At 38.9% G+C, this 17864-nt stretch overlaps 1 protein-coding gene across 1 annotated transcript in view; it reads right to left on the bottom strand.

Annotated features, from left to right (window-relative positions):
* Positions 1-5208: 5208 nt before the first annotated feature.
* The window catches only part of ulk1b (unc-51 like autophagy activating kinase 1), a 37707-nt gene continuing 25051 nt past the window's right edge, over positions 5209-17864 (bottom strand). Inside the window, exons 21-27 of the mRNA XM_047372702.1 lie at positions 16066-16185; positions 11952-12136; positions 11558-11742; positions 10043-10161; positions 9778-9935; positions 8869-9004; positions 5209-8697 (exon numbers count right to left, since the gene is read on the bottom strand). Coding sequence (XP_047228658.1) covers positions 8642-8697; positions 8869-9004; positions 9778-9935; positions 10043-10161; positions 11558-11742; positions 11952-12136; positions 16066-16185 — 959 coding nt within the window. The 3' untranslated portion in view covers positions 5209-8641. The remainder of the gene's footprint in view (positions 8698-8868; positions 9005-9777; positions 9936-10042; positions 10162-11557; positions 11743-11951; positions 12137-16065; positions 16186-17864) is intronic.

Raw genomic sequence — 17864 nt, 5'->3', positions numbered from 1 at the left:
TGACTATTAAAACAGGTGTCAGTACTTTGGCATTGTGAGAGGGTGCCAAGTCCTGCTGGAAAATGAAAACAGTATCCCCATAAAGCTTTTCAGTAGGAGGTATGAGGTGCTGTAAAACTAGAAACTGACTAACTAGAATCAAATTGGAATGTATTGAATTTAAATCTGTCTATATGATTAGAATGAACTGATTATGTTTTTCTGTATACCAATTGGTTTTTATATTTGTTTTGTAAAGTGCCTTGACATGACCTTTGGTGCAATGTAGACAAACTGAATTGAAATTAAATATCCTGTTACATGGTTGCTCTGTCTTTGAACTTGATAAAACACTAGCAGAGAACATGACTGCTCAAATCATCACTGAACTCTGGACCTTTTTATGTTTTGGTTGGAAGAACGGAGAGGTACAGAGTAGTCTTCTTCTATTTCTGAATATGTCTATGTGTATCTCTTGATACACGTTTCTTGCATAGAGATGGCTTCTTTGCAACCTTTTTGTCAGGGATTTATATCCAATATATAAAAAAAAAAACTGAGCCTTACTGTGTGTACAGATGCACGTATCACCTATGGTAATTTTGAGCAAGCTCATCACTGATGATGCCATCATTAACCCGCTGAGTCCTTCAGGAGGACATGGTTCTGATGCTGAGGAAAAAAAAATTAAAGCATTACTGTAATCTGAAATACCCGAATGGCAAGTTTTAAGAAAAACATATATATACACATATATGCGTACCACTAAAAGATTCTGCGCCGGTACGGAGTACCCGGAAGAGGGAAGAACGACTGTCTGCTATGAAGCCGTCATCCAGAACCAGTTACGGCTGCAGAAATTCACAAGCACACAAAGATCTGATCTGATACCAATAGGTAAAACACGAGTTAATCTGTTTATTATAAATATAGCTATTTTCCCCTCATTCCACATAGTTTCTGAACTGTTCTATGATGGAGCCTCAATGCTCTTGCTTTGCTTCTCTCCCCTCGGAGCTCGAGTCTTTTGTGAACGGCCAGCCTTTAAAACAAGCACCGCTACGTTTAATGTCTATCTGCTCGCTGCTAAATAGCCCAGTTAAAAGCAACGGGAGAGAAACTAGTTGTGTTTCATGTTATTTTGCTGAATTACAGCAACACAGTACAGCTCGAAAACACAGTTTACGGCCAGAGATTTCACATACACTACACGAGAGCGCATGCGCGCTTACCTCTATGGAGGTAAATTTGTCTCAATATTATTAAATCAAACAAAAATCTAATTTCAATCACAAAATATTAAGTTGTGATCAAAACTTTAAGAGTTGTAACAATTATTTTTTTTTAATGGAATATTTTATTTTGGGGAGAAAAAAAAAGTTTAATAAAACTTTTTTTTGATTAAAATGACTAATTTTTTCTCACAAAGAGAAAAACGTTATTTGCAAAACATAAACTTTTATTTGCGCATGTCAAAAATCTTTGGTTACGAGTCTCGCTCTTTTGGTTTTGACGCTCTCTATTTTTGGTTGAACTCAACAAACTTTTAGTGTTGGGAACGTGAACATCCTGGGCGGGGCCTAAAGACGAACGATATAAGACGTTTCCCTATTGGTTAGCGCTGACTAAAGCAGCAGAGTCTGATCCCCCGCACCTCTGAACTTCTGCTCGAACTGCAGGGCTTGCAGCGTCGCTTCAGTGAGGAGACATCAACTGTACAGAAGAAAACTGCGGTCAAGTGAGCCGACAGTCAGAAATACGCGGTGACGTCAGCCGACACCAGCTCTCTCTTAAAGATTAGCGTCGCGCATACAAGGTTCATTACGGTAATGGAGCAGAAAGGACGCCGATCCTGGCAACGGTTGAGAAAATAAGAGGAAAACAGAAAAGTAACCTACAGAACATTTATATTAATTAAATTTTTACAACTTTCACATTCATGTTTTATGTAAAAGAATAAATATTTAATATTTTACTGTACAGTTTTGGAGAAATATCTTGTCAAAATACCTCAAAATGCTCAACCATTATATGCATTTGTCCCACTTTCAGGAATTTATTTCTCCAAAACCAAGAGAGATGACAACACAATCTCTCCAGATTATATTAGAGGGTCATCTATATTATAACCAGAATTAGTATTTCATAATTTCACTGTAGGTTTCTGGAGAAATACACAACTACTCCAAGTGTAGTATAAAGCAGAATCCATGTCGGGCAGATGGCATCCCATAATCCTGTGTGTTGTCCTCACAACCCGTGATACTTCCTTCCTCTCCTGTGCAGTTCCCTCACCACACTGTCCTGCTGAGACACAGAGTGCTTTCCACCGTGGCCCTGCAGACATCTGTAAGCAGCTGAGGAGATGAAGAAGAGCTGTTGTTGTACCTTCTTCAACAGGCGAGGGGCGTTTCTGGTCCAGGAGAGGTCAGAGGAGATCTGGATGCTCTTGCACTTTAAGTTGTCCAGACCACTTCCCAGGACCTCATCGACCTCACCAAAAAGAAGCGTTTGTGGTACTTTGTTGGGGTAGTTGTGTATTTCTCCAGAAACCTACAGTGAAATTATGAAATACTAATTCTGGTTATAATATAGATGACCCTCTAATATAATCTGAAGAGACTGTGTTGTCATCTCTCTTGGTTTTGGAGAAATAAATTCCTGAAAGTGGGACAAATGCATATAATGGTTGAGCATTTTGAGGTATTTTGACAAGATATTTCTCCAAAACTGTACAGTAAAATATTAAATATTTATTCTTTTACATAAAACATGAATGTGAAAGGTGTAAAAATGTAATTAATATAAATGTTCTGTAGGTTACTTTTCTGTTTTCCTCTTATTTTCTCAACGTTGCCAGGATCGGCGTCCTTTCTGCTCCATTACCGTAATGAACCTTGTATGCGCGACACTAATCTTTAAGAGAGAGCTGGTGTCGGCTGACGTCACCGCGTATTTCTGACTTTCGGCTCACTTGACCGCAGTTTTCTTCTGTACAGTTGATATCTCCTCACTGAAGCGACGTTGCAAGCCCTGCAGTTCGAGCGGCCGCTTTAGTCAGCGCTAACCAATAGGGAAACGTCTTACATCGTTCGTCTTTAGGCCCCGCCCAGGATGTTCATGTTTCCAGAACTAAAAAATCGTTGAGTTCAACCAAAAACAGAGAGCGTCAAAACCAAAAGAGCGAGACTCGTAACCAAAGATTTTTGACATGCGCAAATAAAAGTTTATGTTTTGCAAATAACTTTTTCCTCTTCGTGAGAAAAAATGAGTCATTTGAATAAAAAAAAAAGTTTTATCAAACTTTTTTTTTCTCCCCAAAATAAAATATTCCATTTAAAAAAAATTATTGTTACCACTCTGAAAGTTTTGATCACAACTTAATATTTTTTGATTGAGATTAGTTTTTTGTTTGATTGAATAATATTGAGACAAATTTACCTCCATAATATGGTCCAAAACAGAGCGGCTGTCCTTAAAACAAGTCAAAATGAGGCCCAGTATTGTGTATGGCCTCCACGTGCCTGTATGACCTTCCTACAACGCCTGGGCATGCTCCTGATGAGACGGTGGATGGTCTCCTGAGGGATCTCCACCCAGACCTGGACTAAAGCATCCGCCAACTCCTGGACAGTCTGTGATGCAACATGACGTTGGTGGATAGAGCGAGACATGATGTCCCAGATGTGCTCAATCGGATTCAGGTCTGGGTAACAGGTGGGCCAGTCCATAGCTTCAATGTCTTCATCTTGCAGGAACTGCTGACACACTCCAGCCGCTTGAGGTCTAGCATTGTCCTGCATTAGGAGGAACCCAGGGCCAACCAGACCAGCATATGGTCTCACAAGAGGTCTGAGGATCTCATCTCGGTACCTAATGGCAGTCAGTCTACCTCTGGCGAGCACATGGAGGGTCATGCGGCCCTCCAAAGAAATGCCACCCCACACCATTACTGACCCACTGCCAAACCGGTCATGCTGAAGGATGTTGCAGGCAGCAGATCGCTCTCCACGGTGTCTCCAGACTCTGTCACGTCTGTCACATGTGCTCAGTGTGAACCTGCTTTCATCTGTGAAGAGCACAGGGTGCCAGTGGCGAATTTGCCAATCCTGATGTTCTCTGGCAAACGCCAAGCGTCCTGCACGGTGTTGGGCTGTGAGCACAACCCCCACTTGTGGACGTTGGGCCCTCATACCATCCTCATGGAGTCGGTTTCTAACCGTTTGGGCAGACACATGCACATTTGTGGCCTGCTGGAGGTCATTTTGCAGGGCTCTGGCAGTGCTCCTCCTGTTCCTCCTTGCACAAAGGCGGAGGTAGAGGTCCTGCTGCTGGGTTGTTGCCCTCCTACGGCCTCCTCCACGTCTCCTGGTGTACTAGCCTGTCTCCTGGTAGCACCTCCAGGCTCTGGACACTACGCTGATAGACACAGCAAACCTTCTTGCCACAGCTCGCATTGATGTGCCATCCTGGATGAGCTGCACTACCTGAGCCACTTGTGTGGGTTGTAGAGTCCGTCTCATGCTACCACGAGTGTGAAAGCACCACAAACATTTAAAAGTGACCAAAACATCAGCCAGAAAGCATAGGTACTGAGAAGTGGTCTGTGGTCCCCTCCTGCAGAACCACTCCTTTATTGAGTGTGTCTTGCTAATCGTCAAAGATTTCCCCCTGTTGTCTATTCCATTTGTACAACAACATGTGAAATTGATTGTCAATCAGTGTTGCTTCCTAAGTGGACAGTTTGATTTCACAGAAGTTTGATTTACTTGGGGTTATATTGTGCTGTTTAAGTGTTCCCTTTATTTTTTTGAGCAGTGTATATATCCAGAACAGAGATTTTCTAAACTTGATTAGAAAAACAGAAACAGGTTGCTTAAGATTGAATTCAAAGACTTTGGAAGCTGTTTCTATTGCCTCCTCAGAAGTTAAAATGTACTTAACATTAGGATGCTCTTGTTTATACATCAGCTGCATTTCCATTGTATTTTAAACAGCAACAAGTTTTCATCTGGTGAGCAGCACTAAAAAGAAAAAAAAAAAAGTGTAATTATGGCTGCATGAATGAATCAGACCAATGACTTATCCTTTTTTGAAAAGTCCCATATTTGTGGTGAATCTCCCAAGAATATGCAATAAAAAGAAAATAAGCAAGGGTATAAATAAATTCAAATGAAGTATGCAGTCCTTTCCCCTCAACTAAAACAAAAACACGACATCTGGAAGAAATGTTCTTTCCTTTCACTTTATTCATGATGGAGCGCCCCAAAGATTACATCACCAACAGGGTACAGAGATAGTTTGTCTATTGCGGATATGAAAACATTAAAACTGCTTGTGAAACAGCAAGATAGAGAATGTGGAAGATCAAGCAGAAAGCTTAATACTCTTTGGGAATGCTCAGGTGCCCCACACCATCATCTCCTCGGCTGATAAGTTACAATACAATAATAACTTAATTTACAATATAAACAGGCAACACAGAATTAGTTAAAGGAAAAACATACAATGGAAATATCCTGGTATGCTGTTAGAAACATTCAAAAACAGCAAATTGAAATAAAATTGACATGTTTCGCTAATCAGGACAATGATTGAATGGAACGATAAAAAAGTGACACATGCATCGGGTTTTCTGCAACCTGATTCTTGGAAGAAAAGCGCAGCAGGTGTAGTGACACAGAGCCTGTGGAGGAATTAATTAATATTAGGAATGACACAGAGAGACGTTCAGTACACAAAATGGAAGGCAACAAAGCAAATACTCGCAATATGTCTTTTTAGATAAATTATCTCTCCAGTCTGTCCTGCCGATCGCGCCGCTGTAAGGGGGTCCTCATACAGCGTCTTTAGCAGAGATCACAATCAAACATCGTATAAAATATGCTCTCAGTAGCCAAACTCAGCTGCAGAGGAAATAACATCTTGAGTAAAACAAGATAGTGGTGGTTTTAGATGTCAATTACATCAGAGAAACATGTTCTGCTTCTCACAAGAGCAGATCTATGCAAGTTCTGAGCTTAATGTGTCCCGCCGCTCATTAACATGTAAAATAAATGGCCTACCAAATCACAACGTCGTGCACACAACCCATCAAAAACACCTTATTTAGAATTTAAACCTTCAAAAATTAGCCACTCAAATTTAGCAGTCACGAATCTTCTGAAGGAAACATGGTTAAGTCATCAATTAAAATTATTCAAGATGAAATCAACCTTAAAAGTGGCAAGAAGCCTTTATAAAAAAAAAAAACAAACCACACAACAAATGGTCAAATAAAGCACAGCACAAGAACTGCAACACTGGTTTCAGTGTGGTTTTCCTCCTCCCTCTTCTAGAAAACTAGCTTATCTAATCTCCTTCTTAATCTAAAGATCAAAACACACAATTTTATGACAGTAACTGCAGAAGCAACTAAAACTGTACTGAATGGACTAAGCAGAAGTCCCTAAAGGAGCACGGCTATGCAAGCTGCACACTTTTAGCATATCTATACAGTACATAAACAGTGCAAAAACATTCAGCTCTTCAGATTAAATGTTAACCCCCCTTCCATCATTCAGCCTGATTTTAAAGCTGATTCTTTTCTGACAGCCCTACATTCATATTTGACTAAACCTGCTGACCACTCTAAAGACTGTGAGATAAAATGCAAACCCCAACAAAGTCTGCAAATCATTTGCAGAAATTACCAGCAATGAATGTGAAAGCTTACGACTGTGCGAGGAATACAGGTGCATCTCAATAGAGTTGAATTTTATCAAAAAGTCCATTCATATCAGTAAATCAATTCAGTTAAAAAATTTAATTCATCTTTTATAATCTCCTTGCATACAGGGTGACATAGTTCAAGTATTTATTTCTGTTAATTTGACGATTATGGTTCACAGCTACTGAAAACCCAAAATTTGGTTTCTCAGAAAATTTAAACATCAAGTAAAAGCAATAAAAAAAAGTCTAATACAGAAATGTTTTACAGAAATCATAAAGACTGCAGACTTCACTGCTGTCCAAAAAACAGTCACTGACACAGTCCACAAGGGGAGAAAGCGTAAAAAGGCCAGTGCTAAAGGTCACAGTGTGCTGTATCCAAACATTAGTGGAAAGTTTATTTGAAGGAGAAAATGTGACAGAAAAAGAGGTTCAAGCAACATGGATAACCAAGCACAGCTGTTTACCAAGACATTTTTGAGCATCTCATACTGGCCTCTGCTAACAAACTTCATAGAGATGCTGATTTCATTTTCCAGCATGACTTGGCACCTGCTTGTACTGCCGAAAGTACCAATACCTTATACAAGGACCATGACATTACTGTTCTTGACTGGCAAGCAAACCCACATGATCTAAACTTCATATAGAAACTATGGAGTTATGTGAAGAGGAAGATGAGAGCAGATAAAGGCAAACGTTGTTCAGCGGACAGTCACTGACATCCTCCAGGCGAGGAAGACACAAAAAAGCTGTCTGTTCAGAGTGCTGTATCCAAGCATATTAAAAAATTGAGTGGAAGGAAAACATTTGGTAAAACAGCTAACAGGTAAAACAACAATCTTGAAAGGATTGTGAATAGCTGTAATTCATAATCACCAATATTAACAGATATAAATCTATGAGTTTCACTTTAAGTTTTTTTTTAATTACTGAAATAATTTAACGCTTCAAAGTTAGTCTAATTTATTAAGATTATTTATTAAGATGCACCTTTACATCCCAGGTTATTGCAGCATTTTCTTTAACACGAATGTGACAAGATGTAGACAAGCATATTAAAAAGTTGAGTGGAAGAAAACCAGTTTTATCCCCTTCTGCATACAAACACAGTTGAAGTAGGTGTTTTGAGTGTTAACCAGACCAGTTTTTTTTCTCAAGCTACAATTTTCACAAGCATAATTAAAACATTTCCTTCACAACCTTGCACTGTGAAAAGCAGGATGTGGCCATTTCATTTGAAGTCCATACAGAAATAGTAAATTCTCACATAGAATTGTTTTTCTTTTATCAAACGAGCAGAGTCAGACAGTGAATCTACTTTAAAAGTCTCTTGAAAGTAATTTGGCAGCAGTTTTGTAACAGTGCTCGTATGCACTTCTGCTGATTAAATTGAGCTACGCTTTATACTGTACACATTCTGTCAAAAGGCATGAAAGAATCAGATAAAACAGAAAAAAATATGGGAACAAATTAAGGATATAAAGACAAAAAACACAATGAGGATATTTAGCCACAGGGAGTCCTCAGAATGTATCACCAGCTGTGCAGCTTGTACTGCACTTATCTTCTCAAAGGGTTTCCCAATGCATCTTGCATGAAACCTAAAAAGCTTTTTTTAATTTGCTAGACAAGCACACGATGAAGGAATGTGACTACTTGGCAAAAATTGCTCCTTCTTGTTAGACCAACATTAACTGGGTACAAATCTTCTTGGCATTTCCAGCAGTAGCAGCAAAGTCCTCCCTATGCCCATCACTGGTCCAACCTCCATAGTAGAAGTGTTTCTATCACAGTCCAACCCTGAAAACTGAAAGATCTTCTCGGTGAGAACCCTCCAGTGTCTGTGTAAACCTTGTGGTTTTCTTGTGAAAACAAAAGCGCTTCTATGTGAAACCATAAAATGTGGGTGGAGATTTGTTAAGTTATGTGTCAGAGAGCAAATGGAGAGTCAAACACAGAGACCCGACTGCAGAGCTGTGAGGCGGCGTTCAATGCACTCCTTGCCTGCAGAAACAAAACCGAACAAAGAGACAGGACATTTAGAGCAGTGTTTACAGGAGCCTGCAGGTCTCTAGAGTGGACCAGGTCTTTCTATTCATTAAACTCTTAGCAGAAGTGGCACATTATTAAAACAACAAAAATTGCAAGTGCTGAGCAGTTGAAAGAGATTCTCACATTTGCTAACACTTAGGAGGTCATCCTGCTCAGTGAGGAGCAGAGACAGGCCCTCCATTAGCAGGAGAGCTTTGTGGTAACGCAGGATTGACGCTTCCACCTGGTGGAACATCTCATCCAGTGCAGCAGCCTGAACCTGACATCACGACAGAAAACAAGTGCATTAAAGGTCAGTCTCATAATTTTAAAATGGTATAAAAATAAAATAATATTTATAATTATACTCAAAATATTGACAATGCATTAATCACAGTGGCAGCTAAGATGTTACTACCAGTAAACCTTTTATATTTTTTCATATTAAAACCACACGCTTCAATGTACATTTTCCAAGATGTCATGTGACAGGTAGCTTATAATTGTTTAGTAGCCAAAAATGATAAACAGCTTTTACATTTTTTTACAAATAAAAGTCTGATCGCTGTGGCATTTTTTTGTATTTAGTCACCCCCAACTAATACTTGTAGAGCTAGCTTTTGCTGTAAGTCTTTTGTTGAACGTATACCAACTGTGCACATCTAAAGACTGACATTTCTCCCATACTCCTTTGCAAATGAGCTCAAAATCTGTGAGATATGATGGAAACCTTCATTTTCATGTCTTAATCTATTTTGCCCTTAGGTCTACGTAGCTTTCACCATTCAACTGGAGAAAAGCATCCCCACAGCATGATGTTGCCACCGCTACATTTTACCATAAAAATACTGTGTGGTCAGGGCGATGTGGTGTGATTGTGTTTTGTCACATATAGTGTTTTACATGTCATCATGGTTTAACTTAAACTGCAACCGTGGCTTCTTTTGACCTTCTTTTAAAGCCACAAGAAGGAAAAAGAAGTAAAAAAAAGAACTATATGGTTACACAGTGACCTGCTTGTGAAACAGTTTGTCAGTTGTTCTTTGAGCCTACCATCTGTACAGTGTGGCTAAAGAGCAGCCGCTCAGCTGTGATAGAGGTGATTTGGTCCATTAGACGATGCTTTCTGGAGAAGAAGTGTTCCAGACGACTGCTGAGTGAGCGGCAAGATGCCACGCTGGACTTGTATAGCTCATTCAGCCGCCTCACCACTGTGCAAGCAGAGAAAACAAGAAAGATGTTTTTGCTTTTGGGCAGTGCACAAAGTAAAACAGGTTGTACATACGTTTTTGAGCTAGCTAGATGAAGAGGCTCCTACCTTGTTTGACAGTAGCAGAGGGGTAGAGTTTGCCCTGTTTAACTCGCTCCATGGCTGTGGTTAAGGCAGTAGACAATAGTTCTGCGGTTTTAAGGTAGAGCACCAGCTGCTCTGCATGACTGAGGAGACAAATTCAACAATATAGCACCTTAAACTCAGCCAAACTGTAAATCAACAAAATAAAAATAAAAAACTGTTGTAAAATATGTCATTAAAAGAGAAAAAATGAGAAGAAATAAGAACTGCTCTATGGGGAACACAAAATCGTGTTCCCCAGCCTACATCATGAACCACATTGGGTCTTTTGTTTTTAAGTGTTCATAGTGTTCATGTTAAACACTAAAGTTTCACTTTTAGTTTATTTAACTTTTAGCTCATTTAATTAAACATTAAATGAACTCTAGGCACCTAAATGTTAGAGCTGGAAAATATCAGGAAAATAGGTCATTGCAATACTACTGCTGAAGATTTCAATGACGATATGATTACTGACATTTTTCAGAGTTTTTAATTTTTTAATTTACTGATAAACAATGTTCCCATCATTGTCCTTGATCTTTAGTATTTCAGTCAGTGAAAATATATATATAACAGCTCCGTTAAGAGTCCATCCAATTGGTTAAGCATATTTTTATCGGTAAATGCATGACAGTTGAAATACAGTATTCTTACAAATATTGTGTCCAAGCAGTCATTTGCATTGTGATATTGCACACACTGATATTGCAGTGACAATTGCAATTAGTCAGTTTGCACCTTTTGCCATTTTGTACCCCCACTTTGTACCCACTCATTATTGCTATTTCATCCCAACCAACTTCCATTTCATAGATAATATGTACTGGACTGGCATAACCACTTTTTACTAAAGTAGACTATAATTAGAAGAAAGGTAAATTCAATCATCGGTTGTTAACGAAGCCTTTAAAAAAAAAAGCTACAAAATGACCAAAACTGTAAAAGTATAAAATGGCAAAGAAGCAAAGTGTCTGGAAACCACTTCTGGCTGAAGCAATCATGTGAAATCTCTGCTACATTATAACACCAGATCCCATGTGTCTTTATATGTCAGATATTATCATTGAAAAATACAACCAAAACACAGTTTTAAAGTGAAAAAACACGATCAAGCTCAGTGCCATTCATGTGCAGTAGGCGGATATTGATAAGTAATCTTAAAAGTGGCAAGAGCATTTAACATAGCTTAAAGGTACTTTTACACACAGCCAAGAATTACAAAAATAAAACAGAATATCGCAGTATCAGTTTGTATCATTTAACACAGAAATGAAAATAATCCAATGGTTTCTAAAATGGTAACAGAAAATGTAGCATAATTTTTTTTAAAGAATTTCCACATTTTTCTATTATTATAACTACACAGAGGAAGGTTATAGTAAAAAAAAAATTGAGCAGGTGTTTCAATAAACATTGTTTGTGTCTGTGGGGTTTTCTAAATAGAGCAAAACAGCGTTATAGACAAACAGGGATATCTGACATTGAAATTGACCTAACCTCCATTCTCGGCTCAGTGAGCTTATCTGATCCGCTACATGGCTTTGCTGCTGAAGGACAGAGGGGTGAGCGTCGTCTCCCTGTCCCCCCGCTGTGACAGCACCACGAGCGCTAGCCACCTCCATCAGACAGAGGGCAAACTCTAAAGTGAAACGTAGGCGCTGCACAGTGTCTGTGTGTTCTTGCTGAACTCCGATAGAAGCAGAAAAAGAGGATGAGAGTAGTGATTCAGAGACATAACTTAAATTATTTGGCAACAGAATATCTGCTTTAAAAAAAAAAAAGATTCCTCATTTTAAAGGACAAATGGATGCAAAATAAGCTCCAAGTCAAGTCTTAAGAACGTCTACACTCTCACTACTTTCCAGAGGGCTGTGGGAAAGCAGCTCCTTACCTCCATTAGCGTCTCCTCAGGCAGCTCAGGGGCCTCAAAGGTCACAGCGCCACCCATGTTAGCTGTGATAGGATCAGTGAAACTGTAGCGAGGGCTGGGCGGGGCCTCGAAGCCTTCAGGATAGATGCCTGTTTGGGGGTAGCGACTGGACAACGAGCCTACAGGACTGCCTGAACTGAAGGAGCCTGTATGGGTTGGTAAAAAAGGAAGACATTTTCTTTATTTCCTCTTCTGTACAATCAACCGCAAACTATTTTTAAGCAATTCTAAAGTCCAGGAAATCGCAAACCCTCCTTGGTTTATTGCTGGTCCCCCTCTGCTATTGATTATTGATCCATATGTTGGGACCCCAGCCATTGGTTACAACAAGAAGGCCAGTAAGAACTTTTCTGGAACTTTCAAAATAACTGTCCGAATAAAAACCCAGCTTTTGCAACAAACTGACCTCTTCCACGCAGGTCCCCAGTGAAACTGGATGGAGGTACACAGCGCACTAATGTATCTTTCCTGGAAAACGGACATAACTCTTCAAACTGGATCCAAGAGTGTCATACGATCACGCGATCATGTGCACTAAGTTAAGTAGGAATTAATTGCTTTTTGTGTATCCGGTATTCATTCAGAAACAGGGGTAATTAAGGTACAAGTGTTGCTTGACTTTCTCTCTGAGGTCGAAAGAAGCAAACTGTGTTTCAGAGAGTTCCCAGAGACCCTGTCTCTACAATGCCGAGTGGAGCAGTTTTCCTCGGTCTGAAGGAAGGACAACGGGACCCTTTTAACCGTTTTATTAATGGTATTTTACTATTTCTTTAATAATATTTCTTTAAATATTATTTTAATAAATAAAGGCTGCTAATTAAACACCATTGAGAATTGGTCATTCAGAAGGTTGGTTTTATTCAGCAAATCACTCTTTAAAAAATTATTTTATTAAAATAATATTTGATCTGATCTTGCATTGTGAATGGTTGTCTAAAGGTATGCCAATTATTGCCTAAGTTAGTTCCAAGACTAACTTAACTTCAATTCCAGATTCTTCAAGATAATCCTTGGTTCTCAAACAAAAATATTGTATGGTAATGTTGCATCACTCTTTCGGCCATGGTTTTCAACCATCTTTGATCAACTTGTTTATATTGTACATAGCCCATTAGTCTTCCTTCTTTAATTCTGCTTGGTAGTTTATTTGGATTGTTTTAGCATAGTAAAGAGTTTGTTGATTGAAATATGTTTGAATTGAGTTGACTTATTTTTGTTAATAAATTCTTGTATTTTAAGAAATTGTGTGAGTTCATTCCATGTGTGTGCAGAGTTTTGCTGTTCAATAATGTCAGAGCTTGGCTCATCCATTTCAATTTTGTCCTAATACCACCGCCTTATTGGGCTGATATTCACAGGACAACCCTTAACAGACCGAAATATTATATAATAAAATATTAAAGTATTTATATTAAATAATATTTTCATATTCTTAATCACAACATTATTTGGCATCCCTGGGTGGGCATTATTATGAACAGCGAGCACTGTACATAAATCAGAATGAATAAACCACAACTACACATTATTGATGCACCGAGTGATGACCTTAAAACCAACTGTCACTGGTCACAATAGGACTCAAACATCAAAGTTCTAACATCAGATGTCACTGATTATATTTAAAAGACTATAACTTGTGACATTCCTGGAGTTCACAATTTTAGACGTTTGTCAAAGTTAATAACTCCAATAATATCTCCGTGCTAGTAACAATCAACTCTGCTACATAGGCAAAATGTTTGATGTTTTGACTCAGTCTGGTTTCTTCTGTGTAAGCAATAACTTGAGACTTGGTTTAACTTCAGTTAACCTCACTGTTCAGACAATTGCTGCACATCTGTATCCAGAGGCTGTGTTTTATGTACGACCACAATTTGAAACTGAATTACCTTTGCAGTTAATTTTAGTATCTGACCTGATTTTTGATGCATGTATCCATTCAGGAACTTTATAGTTTTTATGTTTTCAAAGAACAGGATTTATTGCCAGATTAAATGCCAACATTAATCTAATCCACCCTGGCATAAAGGGGGGTGTATCAAAAGCCAAATTGCAAGTATTACCCTTAGGAGGTGTAGCAATTTTCTTTTTCCTTTGCATTTTAAACATAATATACCCTGCCATTTAGGGGTTGAAGAATCACTAGAATAACAAAATTCCCTTAAAGGTTAAGAATAGTGTCTAATCACTAGTTTCTCCCAAAGAAAGGTTAAGAATTAATGCTAAAGTCACAAAATAGAGAAAGGAGTAGCATTGTAACATTTATAGCACAGTGTTGTCATAAGTCACAGGTTGAATGGTCAACTTGTGCACCCAATTTACACTCAAACAAATGTTTCCAATATATGTATAGTCAAAGATACACATACATATATAGCTGGACATACATTTGTTAGATGTTGTTACTTTTAGCAATACTCTCATAACTTTGTTGTTGTTTTGTAGTGTCTGCCAGAATGATAGAATCCCATTCCATTATGAATTCAGCAGACGTGGAGATGTAATGGTTGTTGTCACTGATCTAATCCGTTTGTCTCCAGAGGAGTGGAATGCTTTAAATCAATTTAACCTTGCTGCATTTGATGAGAGGATTCAGGAGTTGGTAAACTTCATTAAGTATCTGACTAGAGATGCTCTGATTTCAGATGTTCTTTGATAGCTTACCTTGTTGTATCAGCAGAAAGCACAACTAGAAGCTCAAAGATATTTTCAGTTACAGACTGACCATCAGATGGCCCTTCAAAGAGAGAATGCTGTGAAGCTTGAGCTCTCAAAAGCTGAGGAGAGGACTGAGAAAGCTGAAGCAAAGTTAAAGGGACCTGAAGGCAGACGAGGTCAGGAAAGCTACATCCCAAAAGTGGGGACAAACCCCCAACCTCTCAGGTACCTGATTTACATTTTCACTCACAGCAGCTGCAGCAGCCACAGCGGGAGACAGACTCAGACAACAGGAATCCAGTGCCTACAGAGTCTCCCCTTCCTAAGCTTAGTCCAAGTGTTCAACTTACTTCCACAGACCCTAACAAAAGTGTTGGAAGTCAGATGGCCTCCAGTGGTCTCCTGCCAAATCCCATTGCAGTGAACAACCACCAAGTGGTCCAATTGGGTGGAAGGAGCAGCCTTCCAACATGATCTGCACCCCTCTCCCTTCTGACTCTGTGTCGACCCCTAGGGGCCAGGAGAGACATACATGGTTATCAGGTGACTCAATCCAACCTGACCCACCACCACTTGCACGAGTCCATTCATTAGAAAGGTCTCATTTAAATGATGAGAAAACTCATTTTCTTCCCCAGAAGTTAGATCATGATCTTCCAACATTTCATGAACCTAACCAGCTTGACTTCTCAGATGGACATGGTCTACCTTGGGAGCCCGGTGTCCGTTTTAAGAAGCTTGAATCCCTTGCTAAGGACAGAGGTTTTCTATCCAGATAGCCAGTCAAATAGTGATGCTTACCTGCTTGAGGATGAACATTGTCTTCTTGACTTGTATTTTCCTTCTTCTCGTGAGAAGCTGAGGCTTATTTGGAGAACAACAGCTAAGAGTGTTCATGTGTTCATAAAAACTCTTCCTCCAGAAATTAGTGACAGCTATCCAGCTCTTTGCCAGGCTCTTAGAGAGGAGTAGTAGGTTTACAGAGATGAAGCCACTGCCACTATTGAGGCTTTGGCAGTGATAATGTCAATAATGTCAGAGCTTGGCTCATCCCTTTCCATTTTTTCCTAATACCACTGCCTTATTGGGCTGGTATTCACAGGACAACCCTTAACAGACCAAAATATTATTTAATAAAATATTAAAGTATTAATATTAAATAATATATTCATAATCACAACACATATGTCAGTTTTAAAAAGGATGTTTTTTTGACATTCTATATATCCAGAGTGTATAGTTAGATCTTAACCTGAAGAAACAAATTAAGATTTACCTCTAAAACCTTTCATTTGAGTTTTGTCATCATGAAAAAGAAGCAATAACTCTCTAAAATGTTGTTGTAAAAGGTATATTTTCTGTGTGGAGACAACTTCTTTTGTCTTAACTTATACAGACAGATTTGTATTGTTACCTGAACATTTCCTCTGTCTGGAGGTCTGAGGTGGGGTGGTGCCACTTGGTGGAGAGCCAACAGTGAAAATCACCTGTGCTGGGCTGCAAGAACCAGGTGCAAAGCCACCACCAGGAGGAGCTAATGAACAGAAAAATATTTGCTTTCATTATTTTTTATTCAATCAGCCGGTTGAGCTGATGATTACAAAAAGGTAACTTAGGAAAAAAAGAAACAACAGTTATGACAAAACAGTTCCATGTTGGTGTTACTGGTGTTCTTCTGAAAGCTTTGAGCAGGTCCAACTCATAGGTTTAAAATAGATACGCACAAAGAAATATGGTGATGTCCGCAACCATTCGATTTCTAGCTGGACTGGCCAACAGTTGGTCAGAAACCTTCTCTGATTAGTGAATGCACCATATCATTGCACTAACAGGACACACTAAGGGTATTTTCATACCTATAGTTTATTCATTTTGGTCTGAATCAGTTGATGAGTTTTACTTTGCCTTTTCAGGTGGTTTGGTTTCTTTTCACACAGAGAAAACAGCAAGCGAACTAAAACCAGTGACTACAAACCAAGTGAGAACGTTCATTTTTTTTCTTCGTCAGATGTGCCCGGGGCGGGTCTACCAAATGTAAAAACAGGAAGCAGATGCTGTGTTCTGAGCTAGTAGAAAACACAGAGTATTTATTCATATCTTTAGTTTGTTTCTGGGTACTATTTCAGGCAGAATTATCTGACAACCTTAAAGACATGCCGTCATTGTTAATTAGTTTACTTACTTTACTGCATCCCACGATGCAATGCAAACCTGGCTATGGGAAGGCGTTTGGCTGGAGCTTACAGCTACCTGGTAGCTTTGTCGGATCGAGGTCGAATCACATTCACACTAAAAACGAACTGCTCTAAAGTTCGTTTGGAACTGTTCTGAAGTTAGCCGTTTACATTCAAGTTTTTTTTTACAACATAAAACAAGTTATAGAACGTAGGCGTAATTGTTTGCAGCTCCTCGGTATTAAAAAGTCATCATTCGTAAGAATTTATGCAAATTTTTGAAACCATTTGAATTTAAGTTATGCATTAGTGGAATAATGTGAATGTGAACTATAATAACTGCAGATGCACCATCTAAATGTTTTTTTAAACGAAATAATAGATTCCAAATCAGTTTTCATCGCTTCTGTTGCAGTTGCATTTTTAGATATTTGATTATACAGTTGCATATTTACAGATCAAAAATTGTCCCTGAAAAAGAAAATTTATTATTGGCTCTATGTGCAACAATGTAGGTTTTCAATGGCAATAAAGATAAAACCCTGATAAAGTATGTAAGATTATAGACAGCTTGTTATGGAGATGGAGATTCAATTAAATTCAAATCAAAGATACTTTATTGATCCCCGAGGGGAAATTAGAATTCCAGTACAACCCATCCAAACATACATCATGACACAAGACAAGGGGGGGACGGGTCACCGAGGCTTTGCTACCCACCCACAGGCGCTGCCCTTGCTAGATGAGAAAAGAGGCCACATTAGGAAAGTAGAGGGAAAAAAATCATTTTTCACACTTTATCCTTAGCAGGATACAGTTTGAGATTGCAAAAAATCTCAGCACAAAGAAGCAATAAGTTTACAAAACAACATCATGCTGGGAACGGTGAAGGTGGTGTGAGGGGTGCATATGTTTATCTTGAGCGTGTGTGTGTGTGTGTGCAAGTGAGTCCATGAAGCACTGTCACAGAGGCCATTGTCCTTGATGGTATGTTGGAATGTTCATCAACCGGCCACAAAGTTCTGAGCAGGTCCACAGG

Source organism: Girardinichthys multiradiatus, chromosome 8, assembly GCF_021462225.1.
Source record: "Girardinichthys multiradiatus isolate DD_20200921_A chromosome 8, DD_fGirMul_XY1, whole genome shotgun sequence".
Lineage (NCBI taxonomy): Eukaryota > Metazoa > Chordata > Actinopteri > Cyprinodontiformes > Goodeidae > Girardinichthys > Girardinichthys multiradiatus.
This window is presented reverse-complemented; position numbering and strand designations above follow the sequence as displayed.